The sequence below is a fragment of the Mesocricetus auratus genome, unplaced genomic scaffold (genome assembly GCF_017639785.1).
Source record: "Mesocricetus auratus isolate SY011 unplaced genomic scaffold, BCM_Maur_2.0 Super-Scaffold_6730, whole genome shotgun sequence".
Classification (NCBI taxonomy): Eukaryota; Metazoa; Chordata; class Mammalia; order Rodentia; family Cricetidae; genus Mesocricetus; species Mesocricetus auratus.
Window position 1 is genome coordinate 98,722,269 of NW_024429184.1, and position 12,724 is coordinate 98,734,992.

Below are 12,724 nucleotides of genomic sequence, written 5' to 3' on the forward strand. Positions count from 1 at the left end.
AGTTTTAAATTGAAGAAAGGAATTGCGGGTCTAGGTTCTATCAAAGTCTCCAAGATGCTATGGGTCCCCAGATGCCTTGACCATGCTGGTAGGCATAAACATGAGTATGGGACCTGTACCAGATGCGTGGGGATTCTGAACACGGTATCTGGGCAACCGTGCATCGCTATCTGTCTCTCAGGTGCCACTGTGAAAAACCAGCAGTGTCAATAACAACATGGCATTAAATTAACTAACTTTGGTCCCCCTCTTTTGCTCCATTCCTTCTTTCCCTAACAGAGAGCTGGACAGTGGTGAGCCAGATGATGGAGACTGGGGACAGAGAGAAGGTGAGTTTGGAACTCAGAGCATCCTGAGACAGGCACAGAAATACAGGTGGTCAGAAAAGATAAACTTGGTGATTTCACAATAGGAATTTAAGTTTTTATTAGACATGGTTTTCAGCTCATGTAAAATTAGCAACACAGTGAGGACTATTGACAGGGAGACCTTAATGCCCACAGCAGCAGTGGGAGAGGCTGAAGCCATTATCACTTAGCCCCTGGTGAGGTCCCTGGAGATGCTTAGACACACTCGGAAGATAGTTTAAGAGGAAGCAAGGGTGCAAGGAGCAGCAGTGGTGAGCTGCAGCCCCTAGTGGATGTGTGCTCCGTGTCTCTCTCCCCTTCCCACCGTCTCACCTTGGCAATGGTCATCCTGTCCCTGTTATTGACATGAGGGGATGTGGCACATTGGCTAAGTGTGTGGTAACTGGGATTGGTGAAGTAGTGGCTGTTGGCATTTCCACTATTGCTGTGAGGCAGGGTTTCTGCAAAAAGAGAGGAAACAGTTAGATCAAGATGATAGCACACATGTTTTCCCTCTCCTACTCAGCCTACTCCTCAAAGCCCCCAGAAGAGCAGACACCAGCTACTGCCTCTTTGGAAATTGTGAATGTATCCACGGAAGACTGCTCTTAGCTTTGGGGCCTGTAATAACAGAGACAGCATCCCTTGAAACTACAGCAGCTATGCCCATCTGCCTCTTTAAAAGCACTTGATTTCTTGACAAAATAATTCTGCACTGAAAAATACTCTTCTGTAAATTGCCTATTTTGCATATTCTCCCAGAATCATAATATTTATAAGCATATAGCTAGGGTCCTTCAGTAATTGCTCAAGACTGAGTAAGATTTTCAGTTTCCTCGGTATAAGAGTTTGCTTCCTTTTAAGGTTGAATGGATTCAAGAGTTTTATAATGGACTGCATGCACAGTAACTTGTCTCCTGTGTAACTACAGTTACTGGGAGTGCAGGCACAGAGACGGAAGATGCCAGCTGAAGCGCACACACCAGAGATTGCACCGTCTCTCCTTTTCTCCTCCCCACTCATATGTGAGAGAATTTGGGATTGGCTGTCCAGCAGATTCTATTCACAAATGCAATTGCCTAAATATAAAGCAACCATTCATTAACCCAATTTAAAAATCCTCACAGAAGGGCTAGCAAGGTGGCTCAGTGGTTAAGAGTGCTTGCTGCTCTTCCAGAGGACCCAGGTTCAATTCCAAGATTCCAAGTACCCATGTTGGGCAGCTCACAACCATCTGTAAGTCCAGCTGCCCTGGAAATCTGACTGTTTCTTATGACTTCCACAGGTACCTGAATCTGCACTCTGCATAAGCAACACACACACACACGCGCACGCTAAATTTTTTCAAAAGCCTCTGGAAAAACTAAAAGTGATAATTTTACTACTGCTGAGTTGTAGAGCACACCTCTGGGCACATGTACCTCTCCCGAATGTGTGGTCACCTTATGAAAAGCTGCCAGACACATGGACACACGCCAAACACCAAATCCCTAAGAAGCAGGTGAAGCCTAGATTTTCAAGGAAGCACATGCCCCCCTGCACTGCGGCCCTACCTGCAATGGTGTAGTCTGCATTGATGACCCTCATGGCGGGGGTGTAGGTCACCGCAGGCATGCTTGATTCCTTCCTCTTCTGCTTGTGTCTATAGATAATGAACAGCGCCAGCAGGAAGAGCACAACAAGGACAAGGATGATGATGCCAGCAATGGCGCCGATCTGATAGGAATCAGCGGGCAGGGCGGTGCTGGTCCGACTTAAGCTGTTCAGGTTGCCCACGATGATGACACCCGCTAGCAGAGGGTGGAAACAGGCCAAGTGTGAATGGCTATGGACCACGTAGAGGTTTGATCTCAATTTAAAACAAGACAACACATAAACACTCCCTATTGGCCGGAGTGTTTTCACTCCACGAAACACTAATTTGGAAACAGAGAAGGGGAAAACACAGACATTCTTCAGATGTTGTTGGTGCCTCTGTTCCCGATTCTAAGCTCCCAAGAGACAGGATATGAACCCTGAGATTCAGGAGTGGGGTTAAAAGTGCTCATATATTTCAGACTAAACACAGACTGGCAATTAAGTTTGGATAGTGATTTATCTAGTTTTTGTTTTGCCTTATGTATTATCTAGTACTGATGTTACACAGGAATAAATCCCAAATGCCCACCTGTCTAACCCAATCTTTCACTTATCATTAGTATTTTTAAGAGTGGTTTGCCTTCTCAACAAACACAGTTCTGGTATAAACCTGGCCCTATGAACTTCTTACTGCTGGAGATACTGTCCACTGAACAACTATTTCAAATAGCAGAAAGATTTCTCATGATAGCGCCTGGTAACGACACCTGGACCTTTAGTGATTAGACTCAAAATTCCTGGTGGAAGTCAGGCTCAGAACCACCAGAGGAACACCCTTAGAAGGCCCTCCTTGCCCCAGAGAGCCAGAACTGCCCAAGTGCCTCCATGAGAAATAGATTTGGCAAATAATTCCAGATGATTTACGACACATACCCCAGTCAAAGCAACACAGGCACACGTTTATTTACAAGTTAAGTAAAATCCTGCTTTCCAATTCAGTCACTCTCTTCCCAAGTGTTTAACCCAAGAGAAATGAAAGTGTGTGCCTTCAAAGACTGGTGCTCACTGTTCACAGTAGCCTTAGTGCTAGCCAAACACTGGAAACCATCCGGACGTCCACGAGTTGTGGTGTATCTATTCAATGGACTACTGGACAGCAACAAAAGACCTGGACTATTGATTTGCTTAAAAACACACTTTTAATTTCCAAATATTTATGGTGACTAAACAAAACCAGGTATTAAAAGAGCATGATGCGATTCTTTTCACATGGGATTGTGGGGAAGACGTAAATAGCAACAGAAATATCTGTGATGGCCTCCCAGCTAGTGAAGAGCAGCAGAGAAGGGCATGAGAACACAGGCTTGTGGGCATTATCTCGTTTGTGGTGGTTACTTCAGGGATATATACAGACGTCAGAAAACTGGAGTTAAATGTGTGCGGTTTTCTATGGTGGTTATGCCTAAATAAATCTAAAACAAACAAAAAAACCCTCAGAAAGTTCATGAATTTTAGAGTAAGGAAAGCATGGTATCAAAACTAGACATTCTAAGCACCAGCTAGGTGACCCTGGGGACACTGTCTAACGTCTGTAACTTTGAGCCAGTTTTCTTACCTATTAAAAACAGAAAAATTAAAACATCCACCCAGCAACATAATAAGCTAGGCAGCATGAGTTTCAGTGAGGCATACCCAAGATAAAACACATGAAAGTACTTAATACCGGGTATACACAATGGCCGCACATGGAGTCAATCCTGCCTGTCATTTCCTAGTACTTACCTTTTTTTGTTTGTTTGTTTGTTTGTTTGTTTTTTGGTTTTTCGAGACAGGATTTCTGTGTATTGTTCTGGAGGCTGTCCTGGAACCAGCTCTTGTAGACCAGGCTGGCCTTGAACTCACAGAGATCCGCCTGCCTCTGCCTCCCGAGTGCTGAGATTAAAGGCGTGCGCCACCAACGCCTGGTCCTAGTACTTACCTTGATCGCATCGAGCCCCTTTCCATCCCGGGCTGCAGTAACAGGTGCCGGTGATGTGGTCACAAGTGGAGTTGTTCAGACAGTCACAAATCTGGCGACAGCCATAGCCGTACGTTCCCGCGGGGCATTCTGAAGAGGAAATGAAGCCACTATAATTTCCAAGTCTCGGGGGCCCAGACCGAGGCTGTCTTCCTCGGTGTGCCCTGTATATCAGGTGATGAGCCCTGTCCATGGTTTCCTGCTTAGACAAACTGTGTCGCCTGAGGTGTGGGAAGCTCGACGGTGGTCCTGGAGCAATGGTAGGGCTCACATGTTGACTGAACCAGTCAACATGGCTCAGCTCCTAACACATTAACCTGCTGGGTGCCCATGCTCCGATGCATGTTTAGGGGGTGTGTGGGACCCTCATGGACCCATGGAAACATGAAAAATAAATTGATGGGACTCCCACAGTCAGATCTGTGGGTTAAAGGGAACTGGATTGAGCAGCGCAAACTAGTTATGTAGGCTCTGGAATCTCTCTTGAAGACATGTTCTCACTTGTTAGCAGCAGTTTGGGTTATATTCTAGGTAAGACTTTCACTTGACATAGGATGAACCAGTATAGTCTCAGAGACTAACGCAGTATGACTCTTACGATATGCTGTCATTTAAAACAGTATAGGGGGATGGAATTTAAATCTGGAAATCTTCAATGCAGAGTCTGTTTGCAAAGTGGACAGCAGGGGGCGATGTGTCATCGCTACCAGGTCTGACAACCAGGACTCCCGTTTTTAAGGAGCATTGGGAGCAAGCTTCAAAAACGCGGACATTTTAATCACTTTAACACCATGTTCAGAGAAATCATGGGAGAACTGAAGAGTATTTTCTTAATAAGACCTTAACTGGCTGCCTGGCATTTGCATGTAAGTCCGTTTAGAGCCTGTACTGCTTTCTAGGCCTAGGTTTAGCAGGCAGATAGCACTTTAACACACAGGGATTGCTACACATGAGACTAGCTGTGACTCGTATCTGTTTTAGGATCACCTGGAACAGTGATGCAAGGCTACCGTTGTGCCGCCTTTGTCTTGAACCAGCTCTGGGTGGCTCCTGCTGTACTTTCAGGAGGGGCGTTCGGCACAGACATACCATGCATTGACACTTAAGGTTGAGACCTCTGAGCTGCACTGGGGCTGTAAAGTCGCGATGGAGAGGAGGAATGCCAGTTCTACCCACCTGTCCCTGCCGTACCATCTCTAGACTGAGTCGTCTTTGGAGCTACCTTCCCCAGAATGCACACACTGGTCAGGCGAGCTCTCATTTGGCCCTGCCTCAGGGCTTCTAGCCTCAGAGAGTGTGTGCTACACACAGCTTTGACCTTTATTGTTTCCTCTTCAGTACTGGACAAAAGCACAGAGGAAAAGAATGGTGTGTTCTCCTTACCCACTCCATTTAAGGCTACCGGTCTTGTAACCTTGTGAGCAGAGTGAGACTAAAATAAAAAATAATGATAAAGGCAGTGTGTCCTCTGGAAGATTAAGACTCAGATGAAAATTTGTTAGTGGGAAGAGTGAAAGTCATTGTCAGAAGGGTGGCAACGTTTGCCTTGACTCCGTTCCCACATTAGTTCCTGGGACTGGCCCCAGGCCCCAGGCCCCAGCTCTTGTCCCTAACTAGTGTTCTGTCCTCGATGTAATCAGGGTTCACCACTGCCATGAGAGGGATCGCCATGTCTGTTAAACCCCCAAGCCACCATGTTCCAAAAATAAGAGAGGGAGGAAAAGACATAATGGAAAAGTTGAACTTGGCTTCATTCTTACAGTCTCTCGCCTTCCACCCGGAGTACTGGGTGGAGTCACTCAGAATTTGGAGGAGAGACAGCCAGCAAGGTTTTCTAGCCGGGAGGAGAAATCAGCTACGCTGGTAACTAACCATCACCTAAGCAACTCAAAAGAGCTGCAGTCATACTGCCGTTGCCTCTGCCACTCTGGCCCCTTGAGGCAGGTGATCCGGGGCCCACTGATGCCGCGTAGTAAACTCACTCTGCTCACAGTGCCGTCCCATGAATCCCGTGCGGCAGGTACATTGTCCTGAGATGTGGTCGCAGTCTGCTCCATTTTGACACCGGCATGTCAGTGCGCAGTCCTTGCCATAAAACCCCAGAGGGCACCCTGTGGGAGGGGGAGGACAGTGGCAGTCAGAGGGCTGCCTGCGAGAAACAAGGCTCCTGCCTGCCAGAAACAAGGCTCCTGCCTACGCGCACTTGTGGCTGAACCTGAAGGACTTTGAATACTCTTGAAGAGTTCAGGCACTCCCACGCATCTCAGCTGTCACCAGGATGCTTAGGAGGCTCAGGTCTGGGCTCCTGCAAGGAGACTGTTGTAACCCACAAGCAGGAGGCAAATGTCAGTGGAACCGTCCCGGGTGTCTTCCTACAAAGCTGCTTGGAGCCCGTGAAGGGCACCGTATTCTCTTTCATTCTTCACTCAGCTTCTAGAACCCTGGATTTGTGTTTCCCGGACCTAAGTGAGCGCTTTGTATTTAGATTATCTGTATGCTTTTACCTTTAGTACAAAATGACTCAAATTCTTCTACCAGTCCTGCCCATTGTGTTTGTTTTTAAATTAAATCGTATTTTAGAAATATGTGTGGTAAAGTGCTTCAGAGAAAAACCAACTGTGTTTCATAGGTGCTTTGGAAAGTCCTTTGGGTCTTTGCACTGCTACACAGCTTCTAAGGCCTCCACCATCAGGAGTTTGGGACAGATCACATTCTCTCTCTCTCTCTCTCTCCCTCTCCCTCCCTCCTGGCTTACATGCACCAGCAGCTGCTTGCATGACTTCTTTAGGCACAATGAGAGCGTCAGTATAGGCAGACTCCTCAGTTGTTTCCAAATACTGAACATGCCTTTTATTTTGCCATTTAAGGAGAGCTCAAATTTTCGGATGCGGGAATGAGACAGAGGTCTCAGACGCCGGCTCCTAATGACTTCCCCTGTATCCTCCATTTCTTTGACACCCACTCTGCACCAGATCTTTTTTATTCATCCTGTCAGTGGCCTAAAAATCCAAAGGTGGGCCTTCATGTGCTACAGGTGAGAATTCAGCCTTGAGGATCCCAAGTCACACAGCAGGTAAATGGTAGGCAGGGATGTGGTAAGACCAGACCCATGCAGACACCACCATGTCATGCTTTGTCCACTTAACAGCGTCCTCTGTTTAAAGTCACCCTAGTTTTAGAATTACAAATGATCTCAATGCTTTTTCCCCCCTAAGGACTTCAAACATCTTTATAGATATGCATTCTTCAGAGAAAAGCTTTCAAATTTGCCCTTGCCAATTCTGTCTTTCAAATCTTGGATCAATCGCCGTCTCTCTTCCTAGTAACTTCTAGAAGTCTTCCTCTAGCTATTGTCTGTTATATTTACAAATTAGTACTTAATAGGAATTACCTACTTTCTAATCCATCTTCTCCCTTCAACACAGCTTTCCTTTAAAGGTAAGTCACTATTGATGATAGCTGTAACAAATGCCTTTCTGGCTTGTCACTTCTCTCAGCTGAAAGCCATAGGGCATTTCTCCACAATGCGTTCATCTGGGGGATATTTGCACTTTGTATCGTATGACACTGAAAACCACACGGGGAAAACTAAAGGGCAGTATGAGATACAGTCTATTAGTAAGAACTAGAGGAATGTTTTTAAAAACATGATCCTGGGCTGACACTATCACCAATGCACAGAAATGCAGATTCATAGGTCCTGGTCCAGCCACACTGAATCAGACACCGTAGGAGGCAGGCCAGGAATTTGGAGTTGGTCGATTCCTATGGTTATACCTCATTTTCTCTGTGGGCACACAGTAACTTAAGCTGTGAGGTGTGTGTCTCACTTACTTCCTATTCCCTATCATTTGTCCTCACATTTGTACAGTCAGAAGAAATAAAGGCATTTATGCACAGAAATACAGTCTTGTAAAAAAAGGGAAAAGGGAAACCAGTTACACATTAGAAATGAATTACACCCACTGCTTACTCCACCTCAGTGTCGTCATATAAGCTAGCTGAAGGCTCGCTGGTATGTGGGGTTCTGAGATACTCAGAGAAAGGGAGCTAGCTAGAGGTCACTGAGCAGGTGACATACACTTGTGAGGAGCCCTCACTGACCTAACATGATACACACAAACAGGGAGGATATTTCCTCTGTGGGCGTGGCCCCTTGGTGACCCTCACAAGGCTCCTTACTTACTCTGAGTGCAGTAGAGCCCCGTCCAGCCAGGAGTGCATTTACATTCCCCGTCATAGGCGCTGCAAAAGGCTCCATTGTGGCAGTTGCAAGTGTGGATGCAGTTCGGACCCCAGTGGGCAGGCGGACAGGCTACAAGCAACAGCAAGTGTGGAGAGGTGAGTTGGAGTCTCAAGGTCAGCACGGAAATGAACACTCCATCCACTATCTCCTCATCTCCTCCCACGCACTAGGTTAATACCACTAATGTGGAAAATGCACGCACAGTTTAGTTGATAGGCTGAATTCTGTGATAAACCCACAAGATCATGGTGGTCGCAGTAACTACCAGCATCACTGAAGGACTTGAGGGAGCAAAGATTACTTTAAAGACTCAACTGTTGGACACATCGCGCTCGATACTGATTGTGTACCTAGCATTGTTTGTTCTAGACCCAAGGAAGAGCAAAGGACAAAAATGGGAGTCTGAACTACTCTCTGAACACTTCTGCTTTGCAAGGCAGCAAAACTACCAGTCAACTGAAGAGCAGTGGTGGGAAGAGGTGAGGGGAAAGTAACTGAGAATAAGAGAGATGAGGGCTTCTCCTAAAGCCCAGGCTCCCTGAGAGGAGGCTCTAAGTCAGGACCAGATTGCGAGGGGTTCGCCTCGTGACTCCTAGGCCATAGGTTCGGGGCTTCATTCTTCGAGTCCTGGCCTGGCCTCCAGGGTTGCCATTAGAATCCCACTTTGTGCGCCAAAGTTACCAGGTAGAAGAATCAGTTTGTCCATAGGGAATCTTAATTGGAAGACGCCAAAGACAGCATGGCTAAGTCACGAGTAGCCACCGTCAGTGGAAGAGCTGTCAGGATGCCACACCAAGAGAGGGCGAAATAATTCTGTCCCTCCCCAACCCCACACATAGCTTTGTTTATACGCCAGCTCCAAGCAAATATCTAAAGGGTGGCTACTTGCAATTTCTATCTTATTGTCTAATTGAGAATATGGAACAATACAGAAAATTAATGAACCCGAAGTAGTTTCAAGATGAAAAGTGTTTTCCCTAAACTTATGTGTCGTTTTTAACCAAGAACAGGAGAAAAATATCAGCTGACCATCACCATCCATAGGAGTGTGCGGATGGGTTTTCTAAGAGGGCTTGCTTTACAGATGAGGAACTTTGGTTCAGTTGTGGGTAATGGGATCTTCTGCAAGGTCACAGATTCCCAGTGATACTTGCTATTTGGCACATGAGCATACCTTCGCTCTAAAGGCCACAGTAAAGCTCAGGTAACAACTAAAATGTCCTCCCCCTCACCACCCTTAAGCTGCATATGGCATTCTCTACCCCCCAAAAATCCATTTCTAGTAAAAGAAAAACCCGGCTTTGTTCTCCTTCACCCAATCTCCATAATACCGTTACTTTTATATTTACTTACTTTAGCTGGGTTTATGTGTCTGCGTGAGTGTGTGTATAATATGTGTGCAGGCGTGCACACCTGTGTGTACATGCATATCAGAAGAGGGCACTGAGGGTGGTTACAAGTGTTTACGGGACATCCCCCAGCTTGTTTTGAGGGTGCTGGGATCTAAACCCTGGCCCTCACAATTCATCACCTAGTGCTTTAAACCCCAGAGTAATCTCGTGAGCCCCACGCAGGTGTCTTTCTAATGCTGGTTATAATCTTTCATGAACTGTCTTGTGCCCAGAGCATATGTTTCTAAGTTGGCCACTTGCAGCGGGCTTTACTCTCCATATCAGTTGTGATCAGAGATTGGAAATAAAGATCATTCAAGTTTTCCATCCCCAAGGGTAAATACTGAGACAAGGCTTCCGATAGTCATTTTGCTACGGACACTTGCCCCTTTAAATGCACTCCATTAGTTTTCAAAGTCTCTGTTTGCATGGTGAAGGACTTTCCTCTTTTAAATCTAGCTGTTAATCAGTCAAGAAGAAATATTAAGATGGGCCCATAGGGAATCAATGAAACCAATGGTCCCCAGGAGAAGCAAGGCTTGCCAAATAAATCAGTTTCCTCTGGAGTGATTATGGGGACAGTCCATTCTATTGTCTCCATTCACAGTGCTGTCCCCATTTTTGTTCCTTCCAGCACATTCCTCCTCCAAATGAGGAAGTGAGCAATTTCCAAAATAAAGAATACGTGTTAAAAGAGCAAATTATACCAATCATGTTCCAGTAATGACATTGCGTCTTTGTTTTAGTTTCTAAGCTCTGCCATTCACTTTGAGTACCTATTCCACAACCTGTTCCTGTGCCAGTCTGAAACAGTTAGAGGCCTGCCGTGAACAGGTTTGTGTATATGGTAATTACTTTCACCAAAGGCTTTCTTCTTATCTCAGAAATGGAGAACAACCTGAGTGACTGAAAACAAAACTATCTTTCAGACAAAAGTACATTCCTCACCAATTAATATTTACAGATTGATAACCCTATAGTCTGAATTCAATAGCCCGCAAACTACTACATAGTACCAGAGTCATTCCTTGATCTATCATATGTGCGCCATGTTGGATTCGGTATGAACTGACCACGGCTCACGTAAGCTGTAATTAAGAGTAGAAGAGCAGACATGTGCTATCCTTGGTCCAAAGCTGAATACTTTGTGAAAACACGCTAACTGAACCTTTCAAAGTCTGGTTTACAGTCACTGTCCTCTTTTCATGTCATGGATAGTCTAAAGTCATCAACATAATTCCTCTTAGGGTCATACTACGCAAATCTGAAGAGCTGAATGAGAGACACCTGGGAGCCAAGGCAGAGGGCAAGATGTGAGGGGGGCAGTAAGGTAGCCAGTCTGCCCAGGAGCCCAGAAAGCTAAGGATCCACGGATCCTTAATTAACTCTTCTGATGAATGCACGGTAAAAAGACAGATCTCTAATGTATCTACTTCTGTTGGATACTAGGGAGAGAGATGCAGTTCAGTTGGTATGGTGCTTGCCTAGCGTCCCTGAAGCCCTGGCTTTGGTTCCTAGCACTGCAAAAAATCAAATATGGCTGTGTGCACCTCTAATCCCAGCATTCAGGATGTGGAGGGAAAAAGAGAGCAAAAGTTCAAGGTCAGTTTAGACTACATAGTGAGTCTGAGGCCAGCCTTGGCTATGTGGAGCCTTGTAGCAAAAATAAAAAATAAAAATCAGTGGATGGAGAGTCACTGAGCAGTGAATAAGAAAAAAATTATGAATTCAAGTTTTTCCCAAAGAGTCACATCAATTTATTGGTAGATGTTGATAGATCATTGTACAGGGTTCCTAACTTTAAAGCTATAATACTTTTTATAGATGGTCATGGTCATGTATTCTGTCTTGATCATACAAACTCTCATCATTCAATCCTACGACATAGGAAACCAGTTGGTTGTTCTCCAACAAGACTTACGCTGAGAGCAGTCACTGCCAATCCAGCCTGGATAGCACTGACAAGACCTGTCGATGGGGTTGCAGGTGCCATTGTTGGTGCAGGTGCAAACGCCTGCACAGTTTTTCCCAAATCTGCCACTGGGACACACTGTGAATAAACGGAAGTTCAGTCTGTTAGAGTTGGGGCCATCTCACAGAGCCCTGAGAATGGGAAACAAATTCCAGGGTCACACCTGGCCACCCACTGCCTGCCTGCCTCCACTTAAGACAGCACATTCCCTAATCCCAGATGATGGGCTCATTTTTACAAACACATGAAACCAAAGGCCTTATTCTGACGCCTCAAAAGGTCACTGTGAGTGTCTGTAGAAATCTGATGTGTTTTTTCCCCCGAGGGAGTCAAAATCCTTCCTTATGTTGACTTTTCAGGAGAGGATGGTTCCCATGAAACCCTAAGACACAGCCAAGGGACCATGTGACAAGGCGGCGCTTCCAATGCTTGAATCATTTTCAGAACTACCTAGAGCTGATGGCGGGACATGTGGCCTTGGCGAAGTCTGAGAGCAGACTTCAGGAAGTTTGCTCCTTCCCACGGCTCTCCAGAGTGCTTGGGTGCTTACCTTCATTGCACAGGGCTCCCGTGAAGCCAGGCAAGCAGTCACACAGGCCTGTGATGTGGTGGCAGGGGCCGCTGCTGTGCACACACTGTGGACATGTCTGGCTACAGCGATGCCCGTAAAAACCCGGGGAGCAGACTGCAAATAGAATGGAGACTCTTAGTTACCTTTCTGAGTTGGGTTTATCTCCTGTTCCACTCAGGTCTAGTTAAAGTGGAGGAATAAGAAGACTTGAGAAAAATGATAGTGAGAGTTTTTCAGGCACAAAACAAGAGGGGCAGCTTTTATCAAGTTAAGAAGCCACTAAACTCCGGATTTCACTAGCATGAGGGAATGTCTCAGATAGATATCACTGTCCTCCTGGGGTTGACTCAAGGCCAGACCTAGACTGGAGGCTCAAAGACATTTGTTGAACAAATAAGGAAATGGGGAAAATAAAACTCTAAGTATCAATGTCTCAATTAAGTATTACCAAGTCATTTACTGGCCATTTATTCTTTAAGAACCATGATTGAAAACGAAAAACAAAAACGATGAACGCTCAAATTTCGAAGATCTTTCTCCTTCAAAAAAGTACAGGTTGACTGTTGTGATTAGAGAGAGCAAATAAACAAAACTGTATATAT

At 45.6% G+C, this 12,724-nt stretch overlaps 1 protein-coding gene across 1 annotated transcript in view; it reads right to left on the bottom strand.

The window, feature by feature from the left end:
• Megf10 (multiple EGF like domains 10) overlaps nucleotides 1-12,724 on the bottom strand; it is a 149,424-nt gene that overhangs the window by 8,022 nt on the left and 128,678 nt on the right. The window contains exons 15-21 of the mRNA XM_040741797.1: nucleotides 12,102-12,236; nucleotides 11,501-11,629; nucleotides 8,129-8,257; nucleotides 5,925-6,053; nucleotides 3,904-4,032; nucleotides 1,901-2,137; nucleotides 681-808 (exon numbers count right to left, since the gene is read on the bottom strand). Coding sequence (XP_040597731.1) covers nucleotides 681-808; nucleotides 1,901-2,137; nucleotides 3,904-4,032; nucleotides 5,925-6,053; nucleotides 8,129-8,257; nucleotides 11,501-11,629; nucleotides 12,102-12,236 — 1,016 coding nt within the window. The remainder of the gene's footprint in view (nucleotides 1-680; nucleotides 809-1,900; nucleotides 2,138-3,903; nucleotides 4,033-5,924; nucleotides 6,054-8,128; nucleotides 8,258-11,500; nucleotides 11,630-12,101; nucleotides 12,237-12,724) is intronic.